We start from the raw sequence: 26,363 nt of genomic DNA, 5'->3' as shown, positions 1-26,363 counted from the left end.
AAAGTTTCTAAAATTAAAAAAAAAAAAAAAAAAAAAAAAAAGAAAAGAAAAAAAAGTAAAATAAAAGCCCCGCGCTGAAAACCAAAAGCGAGGCGGAGGAAGAAGAGGGCTGTACTCACTGACAGCAAGCAAGGCATATCAGCACAGTCCATGATTCTGGAGAGCCAGCCCGGACCCAGCGCGCCGAAAGCCCCGGGGCAGCGGCTGCCGAGCGCCTCCCGCGATCGCCGCCCGGCGCAGTGCGGCCGCCGCCGCCGCCGGCCCCGGTTTTCTGCCGGCCCCGCAGTCACGTGGAGCCGCGCTCGCCGCCAGCCCGGCCCGGCCCGGCCCGGCCCGCCGCCCCCGGCCCGCCCCCGGCCCGGCCCGGCCCCGCGGGGGACGGCCCGACACCGCCCCGCCCGCGGCCCGCCAGGGAGAGCGGGGACCCCCCGGCGGGGCCGCGGGACGGGCGCGGTGGGACCCCCGCGCATCCCCCGCCCCGCTCAGGTGCATCCCCGCGGGACCCTCCCGCACCGCCCCGGCCCCGCTGTCCTCCGGGAGGTGCGGGCACCGCGAGGCTCTCCCCGAGGGACCGGTCTGGGAAGGGGGGCTCGGGAAGCGGCTCTCCCGCGAGGAGATGGGAGGGAGCGCTTGGGAACGAGGAGGAGCTGCTCGGGGAAAGGGACGGCGGCAGAGAAAGGGTCCCTCCTGCGCTCCCACCACCCGAGAGTCCCCTCCCCGGGGTTGGGAGCCCGCTGCCAGGCCTGGGGGTTATCCCTGCTCGCTGCCCTGGGTTCCCACCCACCATCCAGGTTTTCTCATCCTTCTCCTGCCCCTTCCCTCCCTGGCTGCCTGCATAGCTCTCTCCCCCTTCCCACCATGCCCGGTGCCCAGACCCCCACCTGGATGTGCAGCAGGCACCTTTCCAAGGGCTGTATGAGGCCACAGCTGGCTGCTCCAGAGGGATCTCCAGGAGGAAGGATGCTCCCTGCCCCACAGTTCAACCCCAGCATTGCCCTGGGCCAGCTTTGGGGCTGAGACTAAGAGCCAGACATCCCAAGGCTTGAGACTGTTCCCAGTTGGAGTCTGGGGACAGACTGGTCTCCCAGTAGGGCACATCAATTGGGCATACTGGGATTGATGTGGAGAAGGCAGCTCCAGAGGAGGACACCCTAATGAAAAGTGATGGATGCCACGTGTTTTGGAGACACGGAGTAGACTGAACCACCCCACAATAAATGAAGCCAACTCCACCAGGGCATAAGAATCCTGCCCCTTTGCCCTACTGGGGCGTCCCTTTGTGTTGGGCAAACTGTCACCCACGGCGAGAACAGCTGGTTAATTTATGAGACTAAAAGATGTGGTCGTGGAGTGGCCATGGGAACTCCGAAGCTCATCAATTAACCACAACCAAAAACCAGCTCAGAAACGATGACTGTGAACCAGCCACGTGGCCACAAACCACCGGGCTGCCGTGCCCAAGTGTGCAGCAAGCCCACACCAGCACCTCGGCGTCCTTCCAGCGCTGCCCCAGAGCTCACACACCATCCCATCACAGACGCCTCCTTTTCATATTTCACTTTTTTTTTTTTTTTTTCCTTTAGCTCAGACCTGACCCATGCATTAGAAAAGCCCAGGGATGTCACCGAAAGGACACGCACAGATAAAAGGCAGTGCTGACACGGTAATATCTCTGAGTTATTCCTATACCACTCCGAGTTTAAAAGAAACATCTGTTAGCAAGGTATTTGGACTATGAATCCATCAAAATTTGTGAAATATTGCTATCGCCATTTCAAACGTATCACACTGTGTGTTATTCTTAACAAGTGAAAACAATTTTGGGAGTAGCTGCTGTGCAACTTTTTAAAGTTAAATAACATTTTCATTGAAAATACTCCAGTCTATAAACAAAGTTTACACGAGGGCCTGTATGGCTCTAAAACAGACCTCTGGATCGGGAAAAGCAACGGGCTCCCTCTTTGTGGGAGCAGTTGTGCTCTTTGTCCGAAGTCCTCGCTCGGATTTTGTTGGGATCAGAGGGCGGCCGTGCTGGAAACGTTTGTCCCTGAGAAATTCAGTCCCGCGGCATCCAGTGCCTGCTCTCTCCTAAGCCATCCCGTCAAACCGAGATCCCAAAATTCGCTTATGTAACGCTGGTTAACCGTGCCCTGCGAGGAGGTGGCCAGCTGGGGCCAGGGAGCCAGGGCAGAGCAGTGTGGTTTGGGCTCTCGTAGGAGGCAAGAGCGTATTTGAGTAGCTCCTTGGTTACTAAGAAGTGTTAGTCATGGGGAAAGCTGTAGTATTTATTCCGTAAAATGTAAATACATAACCCAAACCACAAAGGAATAACCATGGATGGAAATAGTGTAGCATTTACCGAGGGAGCCGAGCTGCCTTTCTACAGAAGCTGTATTTCCTCAGCCCCATAGAGTGTAATTCACCTTGAACGGAGCTTCTGCTCCAGCCCGTGGAGTTACACATCGGCTGAACTCGGTCCAGGCACACTAAACAACCCAGTGTGTTATATATTCCAACCAAAAAAAAGTGATGCCAAAACGGAGCTAAAAATACAAATGTGGAAGGTTTGAAAAGCAAACACTGCTTAATTCAGCGGTGGATGCAACTTTAAAGATCCAGGACACCAAAAATAGAAACATTGTGTCTGTGCTCAAGGCAAGGATCACCTCCCTCTGATTACATGGGTGAAGGGGGGGTTGGTGGGGTTCTTGCCGGTGATTCAGTCCCAGCCCTACCTGGGGTTCTGCAGCCAGGTTTTTTCCTCTCTGTCCTCCGTGAAAAACCTTCTGGGAATCTCTGCACCTGGGCAGCAAGACCATTGGTCTCCTCTGGAAGCAAAGAACCAGGTCACTGGGGACCTCACCCTGCGAAGAATGGCCAGACAAAGAGGTGATTCATCCTGTGCAGACCTTGGCTGTGACAGAAGACTTTGTCAGTGGCAGCAAGAAGCCCAGGAACCGGTAGGTCTCCTGGAGCCCCAGTGCCCAGCTCTGCTCACAGAGGTCACCAGCTGAGGGGCAATTATTTGTTCTCTTTTGTTTCAACCTGGTTATCGTGGATTTGCCCAGACGTGTTCCTGATAAAATCCCAGCCACACACACCCGACCCGCTTCCAGGTTTTGTGTGCTCAGGACCTACCAACAAGCACTGCAGGTCGATGTTCAGCACCTCTAGAAATTAGGCCAGCTCTGTTTACAAGGAAAACTTCTCCTCTAATGGCAACATTTCAGGAGATGCCTCTGGTCTCGGACCTTCCCAAACCAGTTCTTGCATCCTATGTTATTTTTAGAGCAGCTGCACCTTTTTTTGGGCTCTAAAGTTTGCAAACAACCCGCCTTGAGGAAAAAAAAAAATAAAAGAACTTGTCTCACCAGATTTGTGCTTGAGCAGAAACAAGCCTAAAACCATAAATAAATAAATAAAGGCATATGTCAGAGACGTTTTAATGACATGAATTACAGGATGCCCATAAGTGTGCTCAGATCAATTCCCTCCTACCCTTTCCTTTCAGCTGCCTAAGCTTGTCAATTAAAACAAAGGGAACTGAGCAAACAACTCCAAGGGATTATGTTTTCCAAAGTAGCTCTTCACTAAAGAGCTGGACTACGACTGGTAAAAACAAGTGCAGCTGCTTGAATGGTGAAAGGAACATTTTTTACAACCACTGTGAGATTTTCATGATTTCTCTGAGTGCTTCAGAGCTGGCCTGTTCTACCAGAATTTTCTGCCTCCTCTTGAATAAATAAATTCATACTTCTCCTAAAACACAGGACTGGGCCCAGCTTGGACTCTATTTCTGCTTTACATTAAAGTGTCTCTGCTGAGGTGTCAGGACCACGTCTAGAACCACTCCTGAGCTAAGAGGAGAATCAGGTTCAGCATTGCTGTTTTATTCCAAACAGGGTTTTGGTTTTTTGGGGTTTTTTTGCAAATCCCTACAAAAACACTGTGTGGGAACATTAAAATAATGCAGTTCTAAAAAGGCAGTCTTTGGTAATCAGACACATGGCAGTTGAAACAGTAGGATTGTCTGCTCTTTCCTGTTTTTAAGGATGATTTTTATTGTTTGAAGAACGCTATTAAAAGGTTGAGTGTCCCATGCAGGGAGAACCTTAAATTGCTGTTACTTGACTTGTTCACTTCGTCACTATTCAAAGATCCCCAAGACTGAGAGAGGCTAGAAATGTTCACACAGGGAGTGTCTGTCTTCTGCTGCAAGACTCTGAGGTCTCTGCTGGTAAATGTTGTTCCTTTAGAGATGCTGGTGCCTCAAAACTAGGAGGTTTCTTTCAGGTTGGAGTCTCTTTCAGGTTGGACACCAGGAAGAATTCCTTCATGGAAAGTGTGGTTAGGCATTGGAATGGGCTGCCCATGGAGGCGATGGAATTACCATCCCCGGAGGTGTTCAAAAAATGACTTGGTGCTCCGGTCTAGTTGACAAGGTGGTGATGGGTCAAAGGTTGGACCTGATGATCTTGGAGCTCTTTTCCAGCCTTAATGATCCTGGAATTCCGTGATTAGGAAGTGCTTCAGCAACACAACTCATGAAATGAAGGTAGAGCCATTTTAATGGTCCGTTGTGAACATTCTCCTGAAGTGTGTTAGAAACACATCTGTTTTAAAATCATCTACACATCGACTGGTTTCCTCAGTCGGTGTCACAAGAAGAACACGCACTGATCTCATGCAGCTTTTGGAAAGAATCCTTACCTTTAGCCCACATTCACCGTATTACTCCCCACTCCATCAAAGCCCCATCCCTGAGAGGCAAGGGGGACCTCCAGAAGGCGAAGAACACATTCCTCCTGCTCTGAAATTGTGGCTGGTACTAATAAAGACCGTCATTCCTCTAACGAGCGCCATCCGGCCATATGGCCATCGGAGATAAGCAGATTCGTTTGGGATCTGATGAGTCATGAATACTTCTGGAGAATACCACAAGTGCTGGCAGCTCCCTGGCCTTGCAAACCACTCCAGTGTGTCTCTAGTGCTGATACGTGGCTCTGCCTGAGTCCTGCTGCGACTCTGATATTTCCACACAACCGCGGGGTGCCGACATTTGTCTTTGTCCCTTTTATTGTAGCTTGAGATCTGCCATCAGCAGAAGCTTCAATGATCTCAAACACTACTCCAAGGTGTAAATAAGCAGAGCAGGACATCTGCTGCAGAAACAGTTCACACCAGCTCTATTAGACTTCCAGCAATAGCAAAGGACTTTACAGGCAGGTGTTATTGCAAGTGCTGGGAAACGTCAGCACGTGGATGAATTTCGAATTTGTTGATGTGAACATCCTCACCTCAAAGCAGAGAGGAAGGATTCTGCCATGGGCTCCCTGTTGGGAAACATGGATATGCCCTGTGGCCTCCATCTTCAGCAATAATAAACTGGTGGGGCTTGTTTGTACCCGTTGCCTGGTGACAAGGTGCATACTCGCAATTAATCATCATTCTTAGAAAGTGCTCACTGATCAAACTTACACAGTGGGTGTGGATGAGCAGAGCATGAGCCTCCCACAGACACAAAAAAGATGGTTTCTGAAGGAAAGGCTCCTGCTCATACAATCATCAAATATGCTGAGTTGGAAGGGACCCACAAGGATCATCCAGGGCCATCCTGGCCCTGCACAGGACACCCCAACAATCCCACCCTGTCCCTGAGAGCGTTGTCCAAACACTCCTGGAGCTCTGGCAGCCTTGGGGCAAGAACCTTTTCCTGATATCCAGCCTGAAACCTCCCCTGACACAGCTGCAGTCCTTCCTGACAAACCTTTTAGCAGGACCTACTTAACGACAGCACGTCAAGGCTCTCTGTTCCATAATTGATAAAGCAAGCTAACGAGTAAGGTGTTAGCTGGGTTTATTTTCAAGGTAGAGACATTCTTACTTACTGTTACCTGCTCTGCTTCCTTCTGGGGCAAAGAAAAACCAGTGTAAGCAGAATCAAAGCCCACCTCCTCTCCCAAACAGCTACGACCCAAAAGCACCTGAGCAAGGGCACAGTTTGTGCCAACAGCAGCAAAACTTGATTTAATTTCCCTCTCTTTTCTAAATAAACAATTATTTGTTTTCCCCTTCACTGCTTCCATCATACACAGGCACTGACTCAGCAGCCCAAAGGGGGACTTTAGCTACCTGGGAAGTTCAAAGGCCATAGATTTGGTGCAGTGCTGCAAGTACTGGGATGCCTAAAGGAAGGTTGGCCTAATGATGAAGGAGTTAATTTGGACTTCAGAAGGTCTAGGTTCAGCTTTGTGCTTCTGTGGCAGTGGCTGAATCACCAGGAACCTACTTTATCCAAGTGGCTAAGCATATGCTAAACAGTGAAGAGTAATTAAAAAACATGGAGGCAATTAGAATTAAAAGCATGTCAGAGCCTCCACTCTGGAAGAACAAGAGCATTTTGCACCATTCTCCGAAATTAATAAAAAATAAACTTTAGTTCTAAACAGGTCCTCAAATTCCAACCTGACAAACAAAAGGCTTTCAAACCATTTCAGCGGGACTCCAGCCCCAAGGAGGAAGAGTAACATGACATGGAGACTCCATATGATCCCTCCTTTACAGCACTTGGAACAAAGGTTGTACCGCCCTGTCCATCATGCAGAGACACCCGGTGATTCACCTCTCATCCATGGCAGAAGAAGAAGAAGAAGAAGGGAAGAAGAAGCAAAACCAACCATGCCTGGAAATGAGAGATTAAACACATTGTAGCTTCCAGCATTTTCCAGAAATAGCCATCAGGGCTTTACATTACTGGCTGGCAGCCCGTGAACTGAAGGGAGGCCAATTTCTTGACCTGCAGGTTTCAATGCAAAGACAGTCTGTCCTCCCTGATACCTTATCCAAACGATGTGGGCAAACCAGCGCTGTACGTGTGTTCCGTGCGTGTCTAATCCCACAGGCAAACCAGCCTTTCTATTAAAGGATGTTTTCAGGATCTACACTTCTTTTATTTCTTAAAATACCAGTCACCAAACACCTTACGGAGGGATAAAACTGAGGAACCGGCTCATCAAAAAAAAAAAAAGAGCAGAGGAAAGGAATATCTAAAAGTCAGTTTGAAGAGGGAAAAAAACTGCAATGGCAAAAAGGGAGCGAGTCTGGAGACATCCCACATCTCACTCCCTCTTACACATGAAGGGACCTCGGAAGTGAGGGGGTGCTCACCCCCACAGAGCTCCACCTGGGCAGAGGCTTTATGGACCCCAGAGGATCAGCAGGAAGACAGAGCAGGAGAGAAAATCGATATGGGAAAGAAGTGAAAACCAAGAAGGCAAATTCGGTCTGGGCAAAGGGCCAAGGCAAGGCCAAGTGCAATTCTAGAAAACAGGACCGAAGCCAGAGGCCCCAAGGTGTCATGACAGGCTCGCACTAGTCTGCAGTGACAACCCAGAATGACACACCTGGCAGGTGCACAGCATCCCCCAGACGTGAAGAGAAACAGCCCTAAACCTAGATTTTTGAACAAAAGTCCCAGGACAGAGGGTCTAAACCAGCAGTTCCTACTTGAGCAGGATCTGGGCTTAGCATAGCACTGGTATCTCCCAGTCCCAGCCCTCTGGGCACACTGGATGTTACACTTTGAGTCAGGGAAAGCAGAACTAAGTCAGAGCTATTTCCCTGAGGACCTGTTTGTTCCCCTGGTTGCACCCTGCATTCCTGCCTGTTCCACCTCTGTCCTGCTGACTCTGCTGCCTTTTCCCACCCTCTGTACACATACCTGATAGAGCAACAAGCCTCAGAACCAGGTATTGTGTGCACCACCACACCCCAATTTGAAGAAATATTGCAGAAAGCAAATGTGCAACGTCATTTATAAAACTGGCATCAGCTTACAAATGTTCCTCACAAAGACCCAACACGGAGGTAAGTCCATGGCTGCCCAAAAGTCACCTGTCCTGCCTCCAGAAGCCCTCAGCAAGTCACTTCATATCCCATCATTCCTTCCCTACATAACACTTGGTGCAGAGGCAAAGTGGGCAGGAAATGCTGCTGTCCATCCACTCCAGACCGTGCTGGGCATGGGAAGGGCAGAAGAGAAGCTGAGTGGGGTTGGGGCTTAAGAGACTGCAAGATAAAAATGAAGTGGATTAAGGTAGGATTTGAGGAGCAGAGGATAAAATGAGAAGGTCAAAGAGGACTTTGAGTCCATGAGTATTGTCTTGAGTCAGGCTTGACAGAATCTCTCTCAGTGTGGTGCCACGAGAGGTGCCATTTAACAAGGGCATGAAGTGACAGGACAAGAAAGCAATGGCTTTAAGCTGAAGGAGGATAAATTTAGATTAGATATTGGGAAGAAATTCTTCCCCCTGAGGGTGGGGAGGCCCTGGTACAGGTTGCCCAGAGAAGCTGTGACTGCCCCAGCCCTGGAAGGATCCAAGGCCAGGTTGGTGCAATCTGGGATAGTGGAAGGTGTCCATGCCCATGGCAAGGGGATGGAATGAGATGGTCTTTAAGGTCCCTTCCAAACCAAACCATTCTGGGATTCTATGAGGCAGCTTGGACTTGCAAAGCTGCCATGTGGTTCATTTCCCTCTCTTGGCACCACTGGTAGCCACCAGAACAGCCAACCATTCCTTTTTCAAGGGTTCCCCAGCTGGTAAGTCACCAAGAGCCCATGAGGGGACCACCAGAGAGGAGGTGCCTTGAAATGAATGGCACAGCTGGATCACTTCCATCTTGTTTTCTGGAGATGCACTGGAAGCAGGTGCCTGAATACATCTACAAGTTTGAGAATGGCTATGATCTGAGGGCTGAACAAGAGCCTCCAGAAATTTGGAGGCCTAACCAGTTTGTCTATACTTGCAGGAGGTGCACAGCTCTGCTGCCCAGGGGTATCTCCCAGTCCACTCTCCACCCTTTCCAGAACACAGAATTTATCTCACCTCACATCATCCCTTCCCTGTTCACACAGAACCACCCTCCTGGGTAAAAACTCCTTTCACTCAAACCAGCAAAGCTCAAAGTCCAGTCTGAAAAAAACAACCCAGCCAAAACGAAACAAAAAACCCCAGCCAGTGGACAAAAGGCATTTTTAAAATAAAAACTAAGCAAAGGCTGGGCTCTGTTCTGTTGCTCAAGGCATGTAAATGCTCTGTTCCTACATTTCAGACTCTCCCCAGCAACAGGGTTCCCAAAGCACTTTTTCTCTACAGGGTGAGCAGCTCCATGTCTCCCATGGCAGAGGGCACACAGAGTGATCTGGTTCGTGTTACTGAGCAGGATCAGATGATAGATGAAGATCCATGATGCTGAGCAGCAGCTCACAGGTCAAAGTCTTTTCCTTCTGTCTGAAAATCCTCCTGCACCTTTCTTTTCCAAAGTAAGCAAGTAAAGTAAGTAAGTAAGTAAAGCCCTTCATTCTCCAAAGACTTTTGTTGCTACCAAGCTATATGTACTTACACATCCCTGCACGAGCAAGATTTTAGCACAAGGACATTGGCTCAGTATGTTTCAGCTCACATGATTTTTTTAGAATCAATTCTTTTGCAAAACTGTTCATTTTACTGGCTCGTGAGATGTGAATTGTAAATCCAGCCAAAAAAACCTACCCTGCATCCCTGGGTCTTAGGAAATGCAGATTTGTCACTTTTCGGTCTCGTTGTATGCTGTTAAATTTTCCTCTGTAATTTTATGCTGCTCAAACACCCAATGACCTAAATGGTCCCAAGAAAGAGGAATTGGCTTCCTCTGGGGGAAAAAAAAAAAAAAAAAGAGGTGTTTATTAGCAATTTTACTTACCTGACTTGTTTAAAGTGTCATCAGAATGCAACCACCTACTTTCTTTTCTTCATTTTCACTTGATATCCAAGATTTGCTTGAATTGAGAATGTCTAAAGCCTCAGGCATGATCCTGGGTGTTCTCAAGACTTAAATGCCACTGCTTAAAGAGTTAAAGATCTAGATGGCTGCACTAAGAGGATGATAAACTAATCACTCAGTCACTGCTGGTGAGCCTGGTGTCATTTACTGAAACATGGAATGCATTTAACAATGTAAGAGAAACTCCATGCAGTGCAAAAGCCAAAGATGATTGTTTGATTGTCAGGGTTTACTTTGGAGAAAGTCCTCAGTCTAATTACCTAAGTTTGAGCAATAGAAGTATTTTTACCCTCCTTGAAGAAATTAACATTTTCCTTTCAAGTCAATGGGTTGATTTGGGTTTTTTTAATGCTACTAAGGACTGCAGATTCTATTCAGGGGACTACAAAAAAATTTAAGATGGGGGCTAGGTAGGAGAAATAATTCTTCCAGGGAACAAGTAAGAAATGTTTCCTGTGATCATAATCATGAGAAAAGTAGAAATAATAATTAGAATACTAGTACTGCACATCTAGCTGCTGATTTGTGTCTTCCAGTTCTGTGAAATGACTGAAAAGGACAGGTCTTGGCACTCAACAGAAATACATATTTAAAAGCCAGGCTCTGGTTTGGTGTTATTGTAAGAAAATGCTTTAAATCCTTTTGCCTGCAATCTTTGAACCATGAAGAGAAAGATCAGGTCCAACATTTCGGTTTTGCATTTTAGGATTTAGTGAACACTGGCATTTTTTTTTCTCTAGCTTTAAAATCAGTTAAAGACCAAGATACCAAACATGAATAAAACATTGATGGAATTTTGTGGGGCTCACCCAGTGAGCATCCAAACTGCAAATAATATCACTTTATTCTCTTTGACTCTATTAAACTTAGAACAGGACAACTCCATTGTGCTGGCAGTTGGTACAGAACCCTTTCCCAACATACCAAACCCCAGAGCTGCTGTCAGTGGATACCACCAGAAGTTTTTCACTGATGGGAAAGTAAGGCCTGGAGTGACAGAGCAAAATGAAGGTGTGACCATAACTCATCACTGTAGATCAGTGTCACTCTGACCCAGCAATAACAGCCAGTGCAGTGACATCAGCACGTACTGACAGCTAATCCATCTCCCAGAGACTCTGGATGGGTGCTCTGATGTGGCCACAGCACATCCTTGCACACCAATGTCAATTTGACCTGGTAAACACAAGTAATAATAGAAGAGGAAGCAATATCAGCTTAGCAAGCCTTAACTGCTTACCAGTTCTCCAGAGACTCTCGTGGGCACTCTGCTCCCCAGCTGGGACAAAGCTTGTCCCATGGCCCTGGTACTGTGACCCAAATGACTTCCAAGGAGGAGGAGGAGAAGGAGGAGGCAGAAACACTTTCTAATGACACCTACCTTCATGACAAGCCTGACAAGATGCCACATGATCATTTTCCCTACTGGGTGATGGCCGATGGCTCAGGCAGTTCTGCTGACCTTGGTTAGCGCGGTCTCTGAAGAAGTGAGGAAAGCTTCAGCCTGAGCCATAGGATCAAAATCCAGGTGTATGGGTGGTAATTCAGCTGGTCAAACAGAGAAGTCTCCAGCATTGTCTCATCCTGAAATCAAAATCAAAAATAGATCAGATTGCTCTCAAGCAGTGGCTGTTTCCCTGCCTAAAAAGAGAATCCAAATGAGTAAGTCAGGTGTTGCTGTAGAGACCATAGAGATCTAAAGGCAGTAAAGATAAATGCTATTCAAAGGAACCTGCTGTTCCTGTTGTGTAAACCTTTCCCTCTACAAAGAGGCAACATTTTCCTGAGGAACTGTGTGACAACACTTACCTCACTGCACTGTGTGAAAGACAGAGCAAACACTTTGAGATCAGTGGGACCAAGAAATGCTTTTTTACAAGGGCCTGGAGTGACAGGACAAGGGGGAATGGCTTTAAACTGACAGAGGGAGGGGTTAGATTGGAGATTAGGAAGAAATTCTTCCCTGTGAGGGTGGGGAGGCACTGACACAGGTTGCCCAGAGAAGCTGTGGCTGCCCCATCCCTGGAAGTGTTCAAGGCCAGGATGGATGAGGCTTGGAACAACCTGGTGTAGTGCAAGGTGTCCCTGTCCATGGCAGAGGGTGGAATGAGATGAGCTTTAAGGTCCCTTCCAACCCAAACCATTCTGAGATTTTATGATAAGAACTGGGGAACTTTCAAAATACACTCGCAGCTCCACAGACCACAATTGTTACTGCAGAGGAAACTGTTTCTACTTCATCTGTATGTGCATGATTTTAAGATCTGAAAAACTGCTGCTCTCGTACTTCTCAGCAGCTAATAAAAACCCTTGTTAGCAACATCTGGATACAAGATAAGGGAACCTTGCAAAGAAACATGAGGTATTCAACAGGTTTCTGCAGTGGGTTCATCGTCAGTTCTCTGAGGACTTTGCTCCAAAATCCACTGAGGTGTTGGGGTGTTTTTCCATTGACTTCATTGGGCTCTGAACCAAGAAGTAAAGCCTCCCTGCTGTGGTTTGGACATTTATTTGTGTTTGATCTGTAATAGGATCTTTCATTTCTCTTATTCCTGTAAAAACAAATAAAGCCAGAGCACAAGAAAGCAACTAAACACGTGCTTAGCTTTAAGCATATCCCTAAACCCATTCAGTTAAAGTCCTTAATTCTAGGGAGTCCTGGGAAAGAAAAGTACATGCTTAAAGTTAAACATGTGCTTGGGGTCTTTGCTAATTAGTGATGGCTCTGTGTCTCACACAAATCTCATCTTAGAGTATCTGGGATTTTAGGGTCCATATGGGAAAAATTACATGGAGACAATCTCAGAAGTGCAAATTTTAGTATTGCATCTGATGCTGGAAGCCTGCCTTTAATGCCTTTAAGATTGATTCTGTTACAACACCATTTACAACTGGTTGAGGGAAGTAGAGTTCCTTAGGTATTTGTAAAAATGAGAATACCTAAAACCAGAACCTTTCCTTGGCTATTACTACAACACCGTCCCATCAGGATGACCTAACTTAGCAAAGCAGAACTGCTTTTTGGAATGGATGTGTTTAGTGGCACCTCGAGAGCAGAAGGGTCTCACTTCAGCCAAAGTGCTGTCCCTGGCCTCCTTCGCTCTGCTTAGAGGAAGCACTCATGCATCCTCTAGAGTCTGGCTCTTGGAAGATAAGTGAGCCTTTACCTTTGGGTCAGACAGAAAATGAAAGAGCATTCCCAGTAGTCTGCACAGAGCTAAAAGCATTTTTCTTCACCACACCACGATTATTTTGGACCTTTAGTAAAGTGTGAGAACTCTCAGCTATCTTGATCACAGACAAGGCCTGAATTTAATATGTTTGACAGGTCAAATCAATGTTGTCTCTGGTGAGAGGACATTTGGGAAGTTTCTTCACAAAACACATGCCAGCTAACAGGAAACCTCTCACCTTTTAACATCTCCTCTGCCAGGACAGGAACTTGTCTCTCTGTGGCTCCCAAACTCCATCTCTTCTAATGCATCTTCCTGAACTCCTTTTCAAGGTGCATCAGTGCACTCAACTTCAGATGCTCCTGGACTTTCAGCTCTCTCTATAAAATTTTATGCTGTCCCATGTTTATAGGTTCATTGTTCTGCAGCCTGAACAACAAGGCCATGTTTCTGTGTCCATTAGTGAGGGATCTGGATCAGATGTTAGCACACAACACTTCTCTCAGCTTAGCCAAAGCACGCAGCCTGGTGCTCCCACTGGCTTTACTATTTATACAGGCTGTGGAAAGACAGGTGATATCTGAACCCTGCATAAAGCCTTCAGAGGAATATTTTTTGAATGCTTTACATCATGTGGCTGCAGTGTCTTTGATCTGAAACTAGATTTACCACAGCTTCACACTTATCTCTGAGGAACAGAGAAATGGTGAGTCGATGCATCAACCATCCAAACCACCAAGAACAAAAGGCTGCTGCAGGCTGTGCTTGCCTTGGAGCCTTGTCCTCCATAATCCAGAGTCTAGATAAACACCTAAAATAACCTCAGCCCAGCCCATGGTGTTTTAGGGACGGAAAGGAGGATAAACACAGGGAACTTCTCTTGGGTCCTTCTGCAGCCCCAGTTTTTAACATGGCAATCTCCTTAACTCCTTCACTCTTCAGTGCCAAAGACCCAGCTCATAGTGACCCCATAGAAGAGATCAAAATTTTGTAAGACACATCAGATCCCCTTTCTCTCGACCACAAAACAGTAGACCCAAAGCAAAAGGTCCCAGGATGTCCATCCAACAATAATCCATTTCCAGTCACTGGCCCTAAATTCTGAGGCACCCTACTGAATCAGCTATTGCACAAATATAATGTCCTGATTACAGAATTACTGTAGCTTAGGGCCTGCTGGATCAATATCTTGATCCAACACTTTTGTGAACCCTTACTCTGCGACAGCTATTCCCTCTTCCCTCAGTTTCATGATCCAGTCAGTGGTCAAGGCAAGGAAGAGCTTTTAAAAGGACTTGGTCTGAGATGTTTGGTCATGAGTGGGATGTTACACAGAGACTAACAACCCACAGAGCTGATGAAGAGGACGAGTTAGACTTCTGGGCTCCAGTAGATTCCTGCACTGAGGGATGGCTGAACACAGGAGCAGCAGGAGTCTTCTCCTTGTCAAAAAATCACCCTTATAGAGAAAAACGGTGGCAATCCTTAGAGCAGTCTTTTCTACAAGATGGATTTTCAGCTGGACTACAGCCTTGGCTGGTTTTAGCAGCTGAAACAGTTGTACTGGTATTTCCAATGTTCTCTGAGCAGCCCATGTAATAAAGGAGAATATTACAAGCAAAACAGAAGGTAAATACTCATCAGCGTCTTCTGTGCTGCGTCTCTGATTGCATGAAATGTCCAAGAGTTATGATCCGCTCTTCAACCATTTTTGGGGGAGGGCCGACATCACTTGTTGGAGAACAAGGGTTGATATCACTGCTGGAAAGTTGATTTTAGAAAGTCTGCATGAAGTACAATTTAAAATTACCTCTCTGGTACCTTCCCAATGCTTTCCTAGAGACCACTCCGCTTACAGCTCGTGGAAATGGAATCCTGTCTTCCTTCTGGTGGCAAATATGTAAAAAAGTTTCCCAAGAAAATTGTGGAAAGAAAATTGTGTTCAATATACTTCCTAAACCCAAAGAAGAATGGAAGGCTGTACTCTCAGTAGACCTCAGAAAATTCACTTCTTTCACCACCAGATTCCTGTTCCCAATGCTAACTCTAACCTCTCTGTTTCCCTTCCTTTCCACACAAGATTGATTCACAGAACTTGATTTAAAGGATGTTTATTTCCATAACAAAAATGATCAGGGGTCTAGAAAACATGACCTATGAGGAAAGATTGAAAGAATTGGGTTTGTTTAGTCTAGAGAAGAAAAGACTGAGGGGGAGACATGATAACAGCCTTCAACTATGTAAAAGGTTGATGCAGATAGGAAGGTAATAAATTGTTCTCTGTGTCCACTGGGTATAAGACAAGAAATAATGGGTTTAAATTGCAGCAAGGAGGATATAGGTCAAACATTAGACACGTTTCCTAAGAGGAAGGACAGGTGAGAACTGGAATAAATTAGTCAAGGAGCTACAGACTCTCCTGTCACCAGGAATGGCTCAAACCTGGCAAATCTTGCCTCGGGGTAGAGGGATAGACCATCTCTCAAGGTCCTCTCTGCCTGTTTTCCTACTTGTCTGTACTTATACCAGCCAAAATGATCAAAAATATCTTTGTTCCATAGAAAGGAAAGAGAAAACCTTTCTTGAACCCCCCCTCCTCCCCCGGGAGGTTTTTACTGCTGGTTTTATCTATAGTTACAGTGCATTTGAAGGCATCCACATTTCTTTCTATTTAAGCAATTAACTAAAGGACTATTTTTACAGATCCACCCCTCCTGCACATGTTTTCTCTCACGGTTCATGCCATAAAATGATATGTCAGCACCCTGTTCAAAAGCTTTCCCCCAGGTGAGAGGTGCAGGACTCCCAGACAAGTAAATCCTGTCCTATCTGGACCCAGCCAGTGAGAACATCATCTGAGTGAGGGAGGTTCCTCCACCTCAGGTCCTCAGGTCTCAGGTACAGCCACAACTGTACATACCACACCCCACACTCTGCTTAAAATGAGTGTTTTCCAGGAAACATATGGAATTGCACTCACAGAGCAGGCACTGATGGGTAACCTTGGCAGGCAGGATCCCTCTCCTCCTGAGGTGGGAAGCTCAACCCCAGAGCACGGATTGGGTTTGGATTCTCTACTCCAACACTGCTTGTGCCAGTTGTGTCAACCCCTCCAGTTCACCTCCAGTGCAAAGGACAGCGGAGTAAAAACACAACCTCTCTGTCCAGTGAAAAAACCAGAAATATAATTATTCAATGTTGAAGGAAATCTCCATGTTTATGCCTCAAGCAAACCAGGATGGTTCCAGAACATGGAAAGGTTAAACATTAAGCTCCAAAGTAGAAGACAGTAACTAATCTTCAAATCTGTCTCTCCCTCTTCCCCCCATTCCCACTCTGTCCCAAGGGTCTGATGCTATGGACAGCAAGGAGACATTTTTTCTTTAGGCACTGAACTTTACAGAAGCAAAATAGTTCTGGATCCAGTCATGACTTTTTTTGTGTCATCTGCAGAGCAAAATTATCCAACCTGAGGCACAACATCTTCTGCCATTTACACCTTAATAAAGCTTTTGTGATGCAGTTTCTTCATTATTTTATTTTTCAAATGTCATTAAAATTAACTTACCTGTGGAACTTTTTTTACTTAAGGCCAACCATCACAATTCAGTCTGATAAAAATGTTTCATGTAGCTGTCCCAGACACCATAAAACATAGTTTTAGAGTGGTCAAGCTTAAAGGTTTATCTGTGTCAAGTCCAATGACTATTTACCCTCCCTAAAAAAGGAAAAAAAAACCCCAAAAAAAAAAAAAAACCAAACCAAACAAAAAACCCCCAACCAACCAACCAAAAAAAACCCAAAAAACCCCAAAACCAAAACAAAAACAACACCAAAGCAAACAAAACCAAAAAAACACAAAACAAAACAAAACAAAACAAAACAAACAGAAAAAGGCAAGAATATTTGTATGAATCTTTTTTAGATGTTCTCATTTTTCACCTGAAATGAATTTTTTAAATTGTTAGCCTAACTGCATTTCTAATGTGTTTTATGCATACACACATCCTCATGTATATGCAACCCACCAAAATTTAATTACAGGTTGATTAAACATTTAGGATGGTACCAAGAGTTTTTTGGGGGGGTTTTGAGAGAAATTCCTTTCTCCCTAAGTTCTTGCTATTAAAACATGTGGAGACATCAATGTCACACAACGTTCCACAAAAGGTGTGCTTCCTTTTGTTTCCAGCTCAACTTCCCATCAAAAAGCTGTGAATCCTACAGGTCCTGCTCCACTGGGCTGGTCTGATAACAGGGTTTGTCTCCATCTGCTGGTGTTTCAGCTTTTAGTGCCTCGAATGTCTGAAAAATACTAATATTTTCAAAAAGATTTGATAAATCCAGGAGATGCTCCTCAGTCGGTTTTCTTATTCCTAATTATTACTACTGTGACCAAGTGCTGCCTGTAGGGTTAGGTGGTATTAAGTGCAATCATGTTGATATATTGATGCTGATTAGGAATTCATTTTCTCTGCTCACACTGATTTAAGATTCTTTTTCTGATATTGATTAACCTCCTGCCTGAATCAACCCACCAGGGAGGGGAACAGATTCACGCCCAGGGTATAACCCCACGTCACGAAGCACAGGAATTCACATTTGAGACTTGATCCTTTAACTTTGGACTGATGAAATTGTCAGGAACAATCCCACTAGACAGGACTGCTTCCCTCCACTGATGCTAAAAATGTGATAAATGCCCCATCCCTGGAAGTGTCCAAGGTCAGGTTGGACAGGGCTTGGAGCAACCTGGTCTAGTGGAAGGTGTCCTGCCCCTGGCAGGGGGTGGAATGGGAAGGTCTTTAAGGTCCCTTCCAAGCAAAACCACTCTGGTACTCCAGCTGCAGGGATGGATACCTCTCATTCTGCCATCTAAAGCTATGGAAGGCAAATCTCATCCTACATTCCTCACGTATTCATTGCATCCCGTGGGCTTGTTCCCTCAGATTAACACAAAATTCTTGTCTTCCAGGTGGATTTAGCCGGTGGGGGACCTATTCCAGAGTCTCTCCCATCAAGGCACAAACATTGACAGTGATCTGGCAGCACATCTAGAAGACAGGGAGCTGATACACAATACCTTGTACACATCACATGTAGGATTCATCTTACCTAACTCTATCCACCTGAGAGGGAAGAGTCAGGTCCCAGCCAGTCATATTAGCTCCCTGAATACCCAGCAGAGATATGCATTTCCAGAGGGCAACTTATTCCATGACTTCAAGACACCTGTCTTTGGCAAAATAAATCCAACCCTAGGAAAACCTTATCACCTACATTATTTTTTCACTTCAAAATAGAAGATCACTGTCAGCCTTCCCACCTGGCAAAGAGCAGATCAGATCTAGACCCATCATTATCTGATGGACAAGTGAGGCTCTGGAGAAGGCAATAGCAACACCTTGAATTACTTCAGCTGTGTAAGAACAACTACCAATGCTCTCTTGGCCTGATCCTAAAAAATTTAAATGCCTTTGTCAAAGATATTTGGGGAAAACTAATCTGAGTGAAAGTCTGATGGATCAAACCTCTTGCTTTCAGTGTGAAAACAGAACCCTCCGTGGAGCAGCTCCAGCTCAATCTCCACGATGGGAAATGAAACGTTACAGTTGTATGTTAAAGACAGTGATCACCAGGATATTCAGTTCCTGGGTATGGGAAATGGGATATTCTTGCTTAAAATAAGTCTCCTTGTAACTTGTTTGACCAGTGATTCTAAAGATGATGATAATTCAAGTCATGTGTCAGATCCTAACGTGGGCTGCATTTACTTTTACATTTAAATGCCCCCATGCACATAAATGGAGCCATTACATCAAGAATATACTGTTACATCAAGATTTATTTAACTGAATCCCCCATAATTAGGTCATAACGTCTGATTAAGCAGTTGTTAAACTGTGTCGTAAGGGAATCTACAAAGGGAATGAAATATTTAAAACAGTAATAACATACCTATCCTGCCTCGCTATTTATGCACAGTTAAACACATAAAAACAAAGGAGCAACTCTTAATTACAAGGACAATTTATTTCGCTGACCTCCTTTTTGGGACACATGCCAGGCCCACTGGGGGTTGGTTTGGTGGCGGATTTGTTTGATTTTGCAGGGAAGATGTTGTTGGAGAGGCTGCAGTTTGTCTGCCTGGGGAGAGCAGAGCGTTTCTCAGGGCTAATTTACAGCCTTCCCGAGTGGTCAAGGGCAGCCACGGAGTACACAAATTACAGTTAAAAATAGAGATGGCTTTATGGAATCTCATTCCGGTGGCTTCCAAAGGTACAGGGCCAGGAACACATACATCTCATTCCACGCTGCCTGTGAGCCCATTTTCATCTTTTTTATTTTTTTTTTTTTACTTTCCCCCTCGGATCCTGAGCTCCACTCCAGTTTTGAACTTCCATAGGAAGGCAGGAGGTTAAACCAAACTGCTAACTGTGTCTCTTCAAAACTGACATTTAATACAGGGTATAAATCACTGTGGGAGCCTGTTATTCCTTCAGGAATGCAATTACATAGGGTCAAATAAAACATGAAAGAACCCAACAAGTTTTAAAATGTAGTATGTTCTCAAAAGCAGGCAAGAAGGAATGCAAAGCAGTCCAAATATGCTAACATCCACATGTTGTCCTGTGTGAGGGGGATTAGAAGGGAAGGTTTCTGTTCTTTAACGATTAGGTTGTTAAGGGTAGGTTTGTGTGCAGGTTCAGGGCTCTCACTGAATCCCAGCTCACTCAGGGAGCTTTGGGCAGATTACTGTATTTATTCAAAGCAGGTGCCCTTTATGTATCTCATTATTTAATTGCCACTGTGGTTGTATTTAAGATACCACTTAGCACACAAATGGGAGATGCAAAATGGACAATCACCTTTTCCTTGGAGGCTCTGGGATGCAACAACCCCCATTCATCTGGACCCTGGTGATGGAGAGATATCGGGGAGATATCAGGATACATAAAAGCACAGCATTGCAAAATCATCCCTTTGATAAGCAAACATCTGCCTCCTCCATCTCTTGCTCTTGAAACAACAGGCAAAGACATAAATAAAGCCTCATGAAACCTGTTAAAACCCGAACAAAAGATGATTAAGTAGGTTCAGCACCTCCTCTAACATCACTCCCTGTCACCCTTCACATTTCACTCACATTTCTCTGAGAAAAGCCTTTCTGCTTTCATATTTTAGCAATGTATTCGAAAAGCCTGGAAGGAAAAGTCCAGAGGTTCTAGCAAATTTTTGAGGTCAAATTCGCCACCCTCAATTTCGCTGCTCTGTATTTTATACATTGAAAGCTTAAACTAAGCAAACTGTGAAGTTTCTTAATTGAAAATCTGGGATTTATCGAAGGCAATTTTTATCTGAAAGTAATTTTCTCAGCTAAATGGGATTCTTAAATTCAAAATTAAAGGCTTTACAGTAAAAAATAAATTTTTAAGCATCTTAATATGAGAATTGTTAGAAATGTTTCCTTTTCTTTTTATAAAGAAGTGACTCCTCCTCAATAGTGAGTGATGTTTAAAGATATATATATATATGAGAGAGTACATTGCTTTTAAACACCTTAAACATTTTAAATTGCTTTAATCATGCTTTTTAAAGTTTTGGTTTTCACATTTAAGTATAAAACTTTCACTTTTTAACCCTCTCCCTGAGGAAGTAACACAAGTAATACTTTACTTTCTAAATGTTTTCCAGGGGAAAAAAGTTTAACAGAAATACATGAAATAACTCATTTTTCTCTTTTTAAATCAAGCAGGGAAAACCTTAATAGATTTGGAAAAAGTAAGGGTTTCCTCATGATCTTTTAAAAATTAGGTTTTTTACAGCAAATTTCCTAATGGGAAAATTACAAGTGGGGATTTTTTCCTACAAAATCCCCACAGCTCCAGCTCTCAGACTCCCTGATTTCACCTCCACTAAGGCTGCCAGAATAAAACCTTGGATTTCTCTCCCCTGTTTTATAGCAACCCACTGCATTACAGTTCCATGGGTCACTGGCCCTGCCAACACTTAAATATATTCTCAGAAGGAAGGCTATGAATAAGTTTTTGCAGAACAAAACCTTTGTTAAAGGTAGAGGTAGCACTACTGTCTCTTATAAAGATTATTAAACACTTCCTATTGCAAGAATATGGTTTTATTTGCTTAAAATGTTGCCTTTCTCCAGCCACACTGGTGAAATATCCCATGATGATCATGGCCCTCAGGGTTGGTTTGTGTGTGGGGAGGATTTTTTTAATATATTTTTAATATCTACCAGAATGACTCACCTGTTTCAGAGGGGAACAAACACCGCTCGAGGGGTTTCTCAAACAATCTCTGCGGTTTGAAATGTTCTGCTGTCCTAATTCCTTGCAGGAAGGGCTTAAAAATTCCTAGCAAGGGGATCTCTGGATGAAGAAGAGACCTTTCACTTGCCACATGAAAATGCCCCCAAATACAAGTGTTTATAAAATGCTGTTTGCACTTATTCACCAATTGAACGGAGAGACATCTCAAAAAGTTGATAGTAAAACCTGAATTTCACTTCCAACCTGAACCTACATTCCATGCTAAGAGAATTCCCCTTTTTTAGTATTGTTTGGGGGAAAAATTACAGTGAGAAAAACCCCATCCTCACAGAAAGCACCCCCAAAAGGTTTGGGGTTTGGTAGTTCAGGTCAGTGCTGGCAGAGGGGAAGGGTTCACATGGTGCCAATTCCCTGAAGCATCATGTGAGACTCCAATCCTGGTGCCTGTGACACACTCAGAGTCTGCCACTCTTCCAGGTGAAATTAGGTTGGAAAATGCTAATGAAGTGGCAAAAGTTGAGAAAATTGTCATCCTTCCTAGAAAATCATGTCCCCTTCAGCTGAGGTTATTCTCTTCAGATCCAGCTCCTTGAGCTTTCCTCTGATGAAAGGAACTAAACCAACAACAGGGAAAATTTAGGTTAGGATGTACAGAAGAAATTCTCTGTGAGGGTGGTGAGGCCCTGGCACAGGTTGCCCAGAGAAGCTGTGGCTGCCCCATCCCTGGGAGTGTTCCAGGCCAGGCTGGACAGGGCTTGGAGCAAGTTGGGATAGTGGAAGGTGTCCCTGCCCATGGCAGGGGGTGGAACGAGATGATCTTTAAGGTCCCTTCCAAACCACTCGGTGATTTTATGCCCATTTTGTGTATCCCTGAGCCTGTTCCAGCAAGAATTTCACACACAAGCTCAGTGACAGCACACAAGCTGCTGAGATGGCCCCTGACTGCAGAAGCCCCGAATCCAAGAGATGCCTGTACAGTCAAGGGAGATGTTGAATGCTGTGTGTGTATAAAGTTAAAAATCCAACTTTTTAGCTGCATTTGGTACATAGAATTATAGAATCATTGAGGTTGGAAAAGCCCTCCAAGATCATCAAGTCCAATCATCACCCAGCACGGCCAAGGCCACCACTGACCCATGTCCCCAAATGCCACATTCACACAGTTTTTAAATCCCCCCAGGGATGAGGACTCCACCACTGCCCTGGGCAGCTGTGCCAGGGCTGGACAACCCTTTCCATGAAGAAATTTTTCCTAATATCCAACCTAAACCTCCCCTGGTGAAACTTGGGTCCATTTCCTCTTGTCCTATCGCTTGTTACCTGGGAGAAGAGACCAACACGCAGAATATCAAGTTTGCAGTGGTGCCCCAAGGGTGAATATTCATGTCACTTATCCAAGTAAAACTTAAATACTGAATGTGCTTGACTGGGGAGGGAGCAACATCAACCCAGCTCCGAATGCTGGAAGAAGCAGCACATGGAACTGCAAATCTGCTGATAAGATTTGTTACACAAAAACTGATTAGAGAAAAGCAAATGCAGTGCCTTTATTTAATGAGAAAAAACCCAACTTGATCACTCATAACACCATTATCAATATATTATAAAAAGGTGCAGAAAAAACACTGGGTAAAGAATAAAGAGGGCTGTGACACAACATGACAGAGGGGACAAACTTCAGCCTGGATATAACAGTGTCAGGCTTTTGTACCAGGCTGCTCTATCCAAATATTAGGTAAACCCTTGATACGTTGCCACACAACATTTCTAGTGAAACTGGAGAAGGCTGGGATAAGACAAGTGTAAGGAGGATAATAAATTGTCTAAAATGGAGATGATAGCACATTGCACTGACAGAACAAGTGAACTGAAGGGAGGTTACTGGAGGAATTCTCAATATCAGCTGTGGGATGGTTGCATTTAACACTGCCTCCACCATGCTGCTGCTAAATGTGGGATTACTTCTAACCAAATTGCCTGAGGTACAGAGTTAAAAGCCACCATCAGTACCAGGAAGATCAGAATATCACACCTGAGGAAATGATCTACAAACCACAAGATGAGTCAGGGACTAGAACAACATCCTATCACAGACATTGATGCTGTGTGGGGCACTGGGGGTTCTTCCCAAAGAATTCTCTGCTTGTTTGTATTTGGAAAAGATTAGTTCTAAGTGGGACAAGAGTGGAAAACAGGTGCAAAGGCTGGTCAGGATCCAGGAGACAACGCTCACAAGTGTGGCCAGGAATAAGGGAGGAAGATTTCTAAGGATCATGGTAGTGGGGTTCACAAACAGGACCCCAAGAGGAGCTCCAGAAGTCTGAAGTTGCACCCTCATTAGACTAAAAACAGATATAAAATGAGGCTGCTTGCTCTCATTTATGGGAAGCTCAGCAAGCAAAAGGGAGAGAGACTTAATCTCAAAAACCTGATAAAAACGACACTAAATGGGGGGTACTCAGCAGGAGAGTGCTGGAAGAAGGAATGGACTTAGCAAGCACTTAGAGCTGAGTAGCTGATAAAGTTGTGGCTCAAACTCGACTGCCCATTTCCTACACACCTACACTTCAGAGTAGCCACCATGCACGTTAGACAGGATTTCCATCCCCTGGAAAGAAGCCAGCATTGAACTAGAACTGCCCCAGAGATCAGCAGACACATGAATTACTAGGCATTGTTATCTTTAGATTTAAAACAAGGTTCTGATTTGGAAAATCCAGGTCAAATTCAGGGTTTCAGAGTAAATCATAAACCAGGTGTGTGAGCAGTTACTGTGCAGGCCATAAACACAACGGCTGAGCTGCAGGGGCAGATCCTGAGGATTGTATTCGGTTGGTGTTTGATCTCTCTTATCCCACTGGTGAAACTGGGTTTTTACTAAGCATTGTGTCAGAGATCCTCGTTCCACTCCACACACACAGACACACACACAGACACACACACATACACACACACACACACACACATGCATTCAGGCAGGCTCATAAACTTTAACTACATACAGAAATTCCCATACTGCCTCTTGGATATGGTCCAGCTCATGAAGGGGTGCACTGGTGGATGATCGCTACCTGCCAGGTACAAAGCTTTCTCTTTTCTCCCCGGGTTGAGTGCTGTCATGAGCTGCACTAATGCCTCTGCAATAAAACTCATCAAATTCCCTCAGTATAAAGTAACGAGCTGTAGCCCTTCTACCAACCTACATCTGCTATTTACAGCGGGCCAAGAAAACAACCAGCAATGTCAACTCTTCATTGTGCTCCTCAGATCATCAGCTCTCTGAAAATAACAAAATCTGAAAGGCATATGGGCCTTCTCATAAAAACAACAAACACACAAACACACCCTCAGATGAGTTTCCCAAGTCAGCAGGATCTGTCTGCTAATTATTACCGTGCAGAGAGATGAACTATCCTGTAACCAGAAATTACCCAAGAAGAGGCCTGAGTTCTTCACCCCAAACTGGGATGTTTGGACAGGCTGAACTCCTTCATTTCTGCGGGGTAAATTGAAGGATTTATTTCCCCACACCAGCACAGCCACAAAACCTAGAAGATATTAGACATTGGGAAGAAATTCTTGCTTCTGAGGGTGTTGAGGCCCTGACACAGGTTACCCAGAGAAGCTGTGGCTGCCCCATCCCTAGAAGTGTTTCAAGTCAAATTGGACAGGGCTTGGAGCAACCTGGTCTAGTGGAAGGTATCCCTGCCCATGGCAGGGGGTGGAATGAGATGGTCTTTATGGTCCCTTCCACTCCAAACCATCCTGTGATTCTGTGATAGCAGGGGACTTGTGGTGGATGGTGGGGGATACTTTTACCTCACCTTTCTGCCTGTGCCTCTCACATGTGGACAGTGTGGGCTCTGCAGAGGCAGTGACCTCCTCACTGGCTCAGAAGCCCTTGAAGAGATATTTTGACCCACACAGAGAGAAATATGGGTAAGAGAAAGGTACTGGGTCTGGAATAAGCAGGTTGGGGAAAAAAAGAGGGAGAAATGTCAACAGGCACAGGTGGTTTTGGCCCTGAAGTGCTTTCCCCCTCACCAATACCCTCTGCCTCTCTCAGAGCCTTCAAGAAAAGGATTCCATGGAGCATGGGAGGATGGAAATGGGAACAACACAGCGTCCTGCACAAACACAACCTTCTCTGCAGACCCGCCAAGCCTGGTCTCTCCTCATCACGAAGGGCAGAGGGGAATGATGTGAAGCAACAGGGCAATTACCTCCAGCAGATGGGCCCCCCCCGTGCAGCCCCCACGTCTGTGCTCAGAGCTGCTGCCAGCCCTCTCTTCCAGGGAGAGGACAGAGCTCACCTCCCCATCCAGAAAAAAAAAAAAGTAGCATCTGTGGGAGAAAGACATATGTCTGGCCTCCACCGTGAACCCTGCGCCTGGCAGGAGAACGCGGGGCCGATTCCAGCCCCAGCTTTTCATTCCTGTTGTAACAGTCATAAACGCCTGCTGAAACCTAAGAAGAACAAGACTGTAATCCTAATAAAACAACATTCTGGAACCCTGAAAACTAGATGGAGGCTCCTCAGGCCAACTTTAAAATTATATTCGCTTCTCCAAAAGCCGCGCTTTGTGTGTGCCGGCTGGGCGGGCGCGGGAGGGCTGACCCCGCTGTGTGCGAGGGGGCATCTCAGCTGGGGAAGGGCAGAAGGCAGTCCCTGCAGCACAGCCTGTCACATCCCGTCCCAAAATACAGGGAGCATCCCCCAAGCCCAGGCTCTCAGGGTCACTTCCTAAAATCAAGCCTTGATCTTTGTCTCCAAGCCCACCCTTCTTCTGCAGATGCCCTCAAAGCCTGACTCCACAGAGCAGGAGCAAGCGGTGCTTGTTTGGATGCAAAAGCTGGTGATAGGCAGCACAGCTTTGCAGGGTGAAATCCTTCCCTCCCTTTTTCAGAGCGTGGTGTTGAACAGAAGACATGGGACTTCCCTTTGGGCACCAGCCACCGCTAAAGTGAAGACCAGGAAGAAAGGGGGTTCAACTTCCCTTCCTCTCCATCATGAAGCTCTCCAGGGACATGATTAATGCTGTGCTCACTACCTGGCATGTCTCTAGCAAGGCACCAC

General features: G+C 45.5%; 1 protein-coding gene across 4 annotated transcripts in view; it reads right to left on the bottom strand.

Moving 5' to 3' along the window:
• BMP4 (bone morphogenetic protein 4) overlaps positions 1 to 26,363 on the bottom strand; it is a 162,405-nt gene that overhangs the window by 2,932 nt on the left and 133,110 nt on the right. The window contains exons 1-2 of one of the 4 annotated variants that reach the window (XM_064659597.1): positions 15,976 to 16,153; positions 11,204 to 11,406 (exon numbers count right to left, since the gene is read on the bottom strand). Coding sequence is in view for 1 of the 4 variants with exons in the window: in XM_064659594.1 (XP_064515664.1) it covers positions 124 to 152 (29 nt within the window). In the remaining 3 variants the exon portion in view is untranslated. Of the gene's footprint in view, positions 1 to 119; positions 244 to 11,203; positions 11,407 to 15,975; positions 16,154 to 26,363 lie in introns of those variants that run through there. The other 3 variants (XM_064659596.1, XM_064659595.1, XM_064659594.1) reach the window with 3 other exon arrangements.

This window comes from Pseudopipra pipra, chromosome 6, assembly GCF_036250125.1.
Source record: "Pseudopipra pipra isolate bDixPip1 chromosome 6, bDixPip1.hap1, whole genome shotgun sequence".
Taxonomy (NCBI): domain Eukaryota; kingdom Metazoa; phylum Chordata; class Aves; order Passeriformes; family Pipridae; genus Pseudopipra; species Pseudopipra pipra.
Note: the sequence above shows the minus strand (reverse complement) of the source record. Positions and strands in the feature narration are given on the sequence as shown.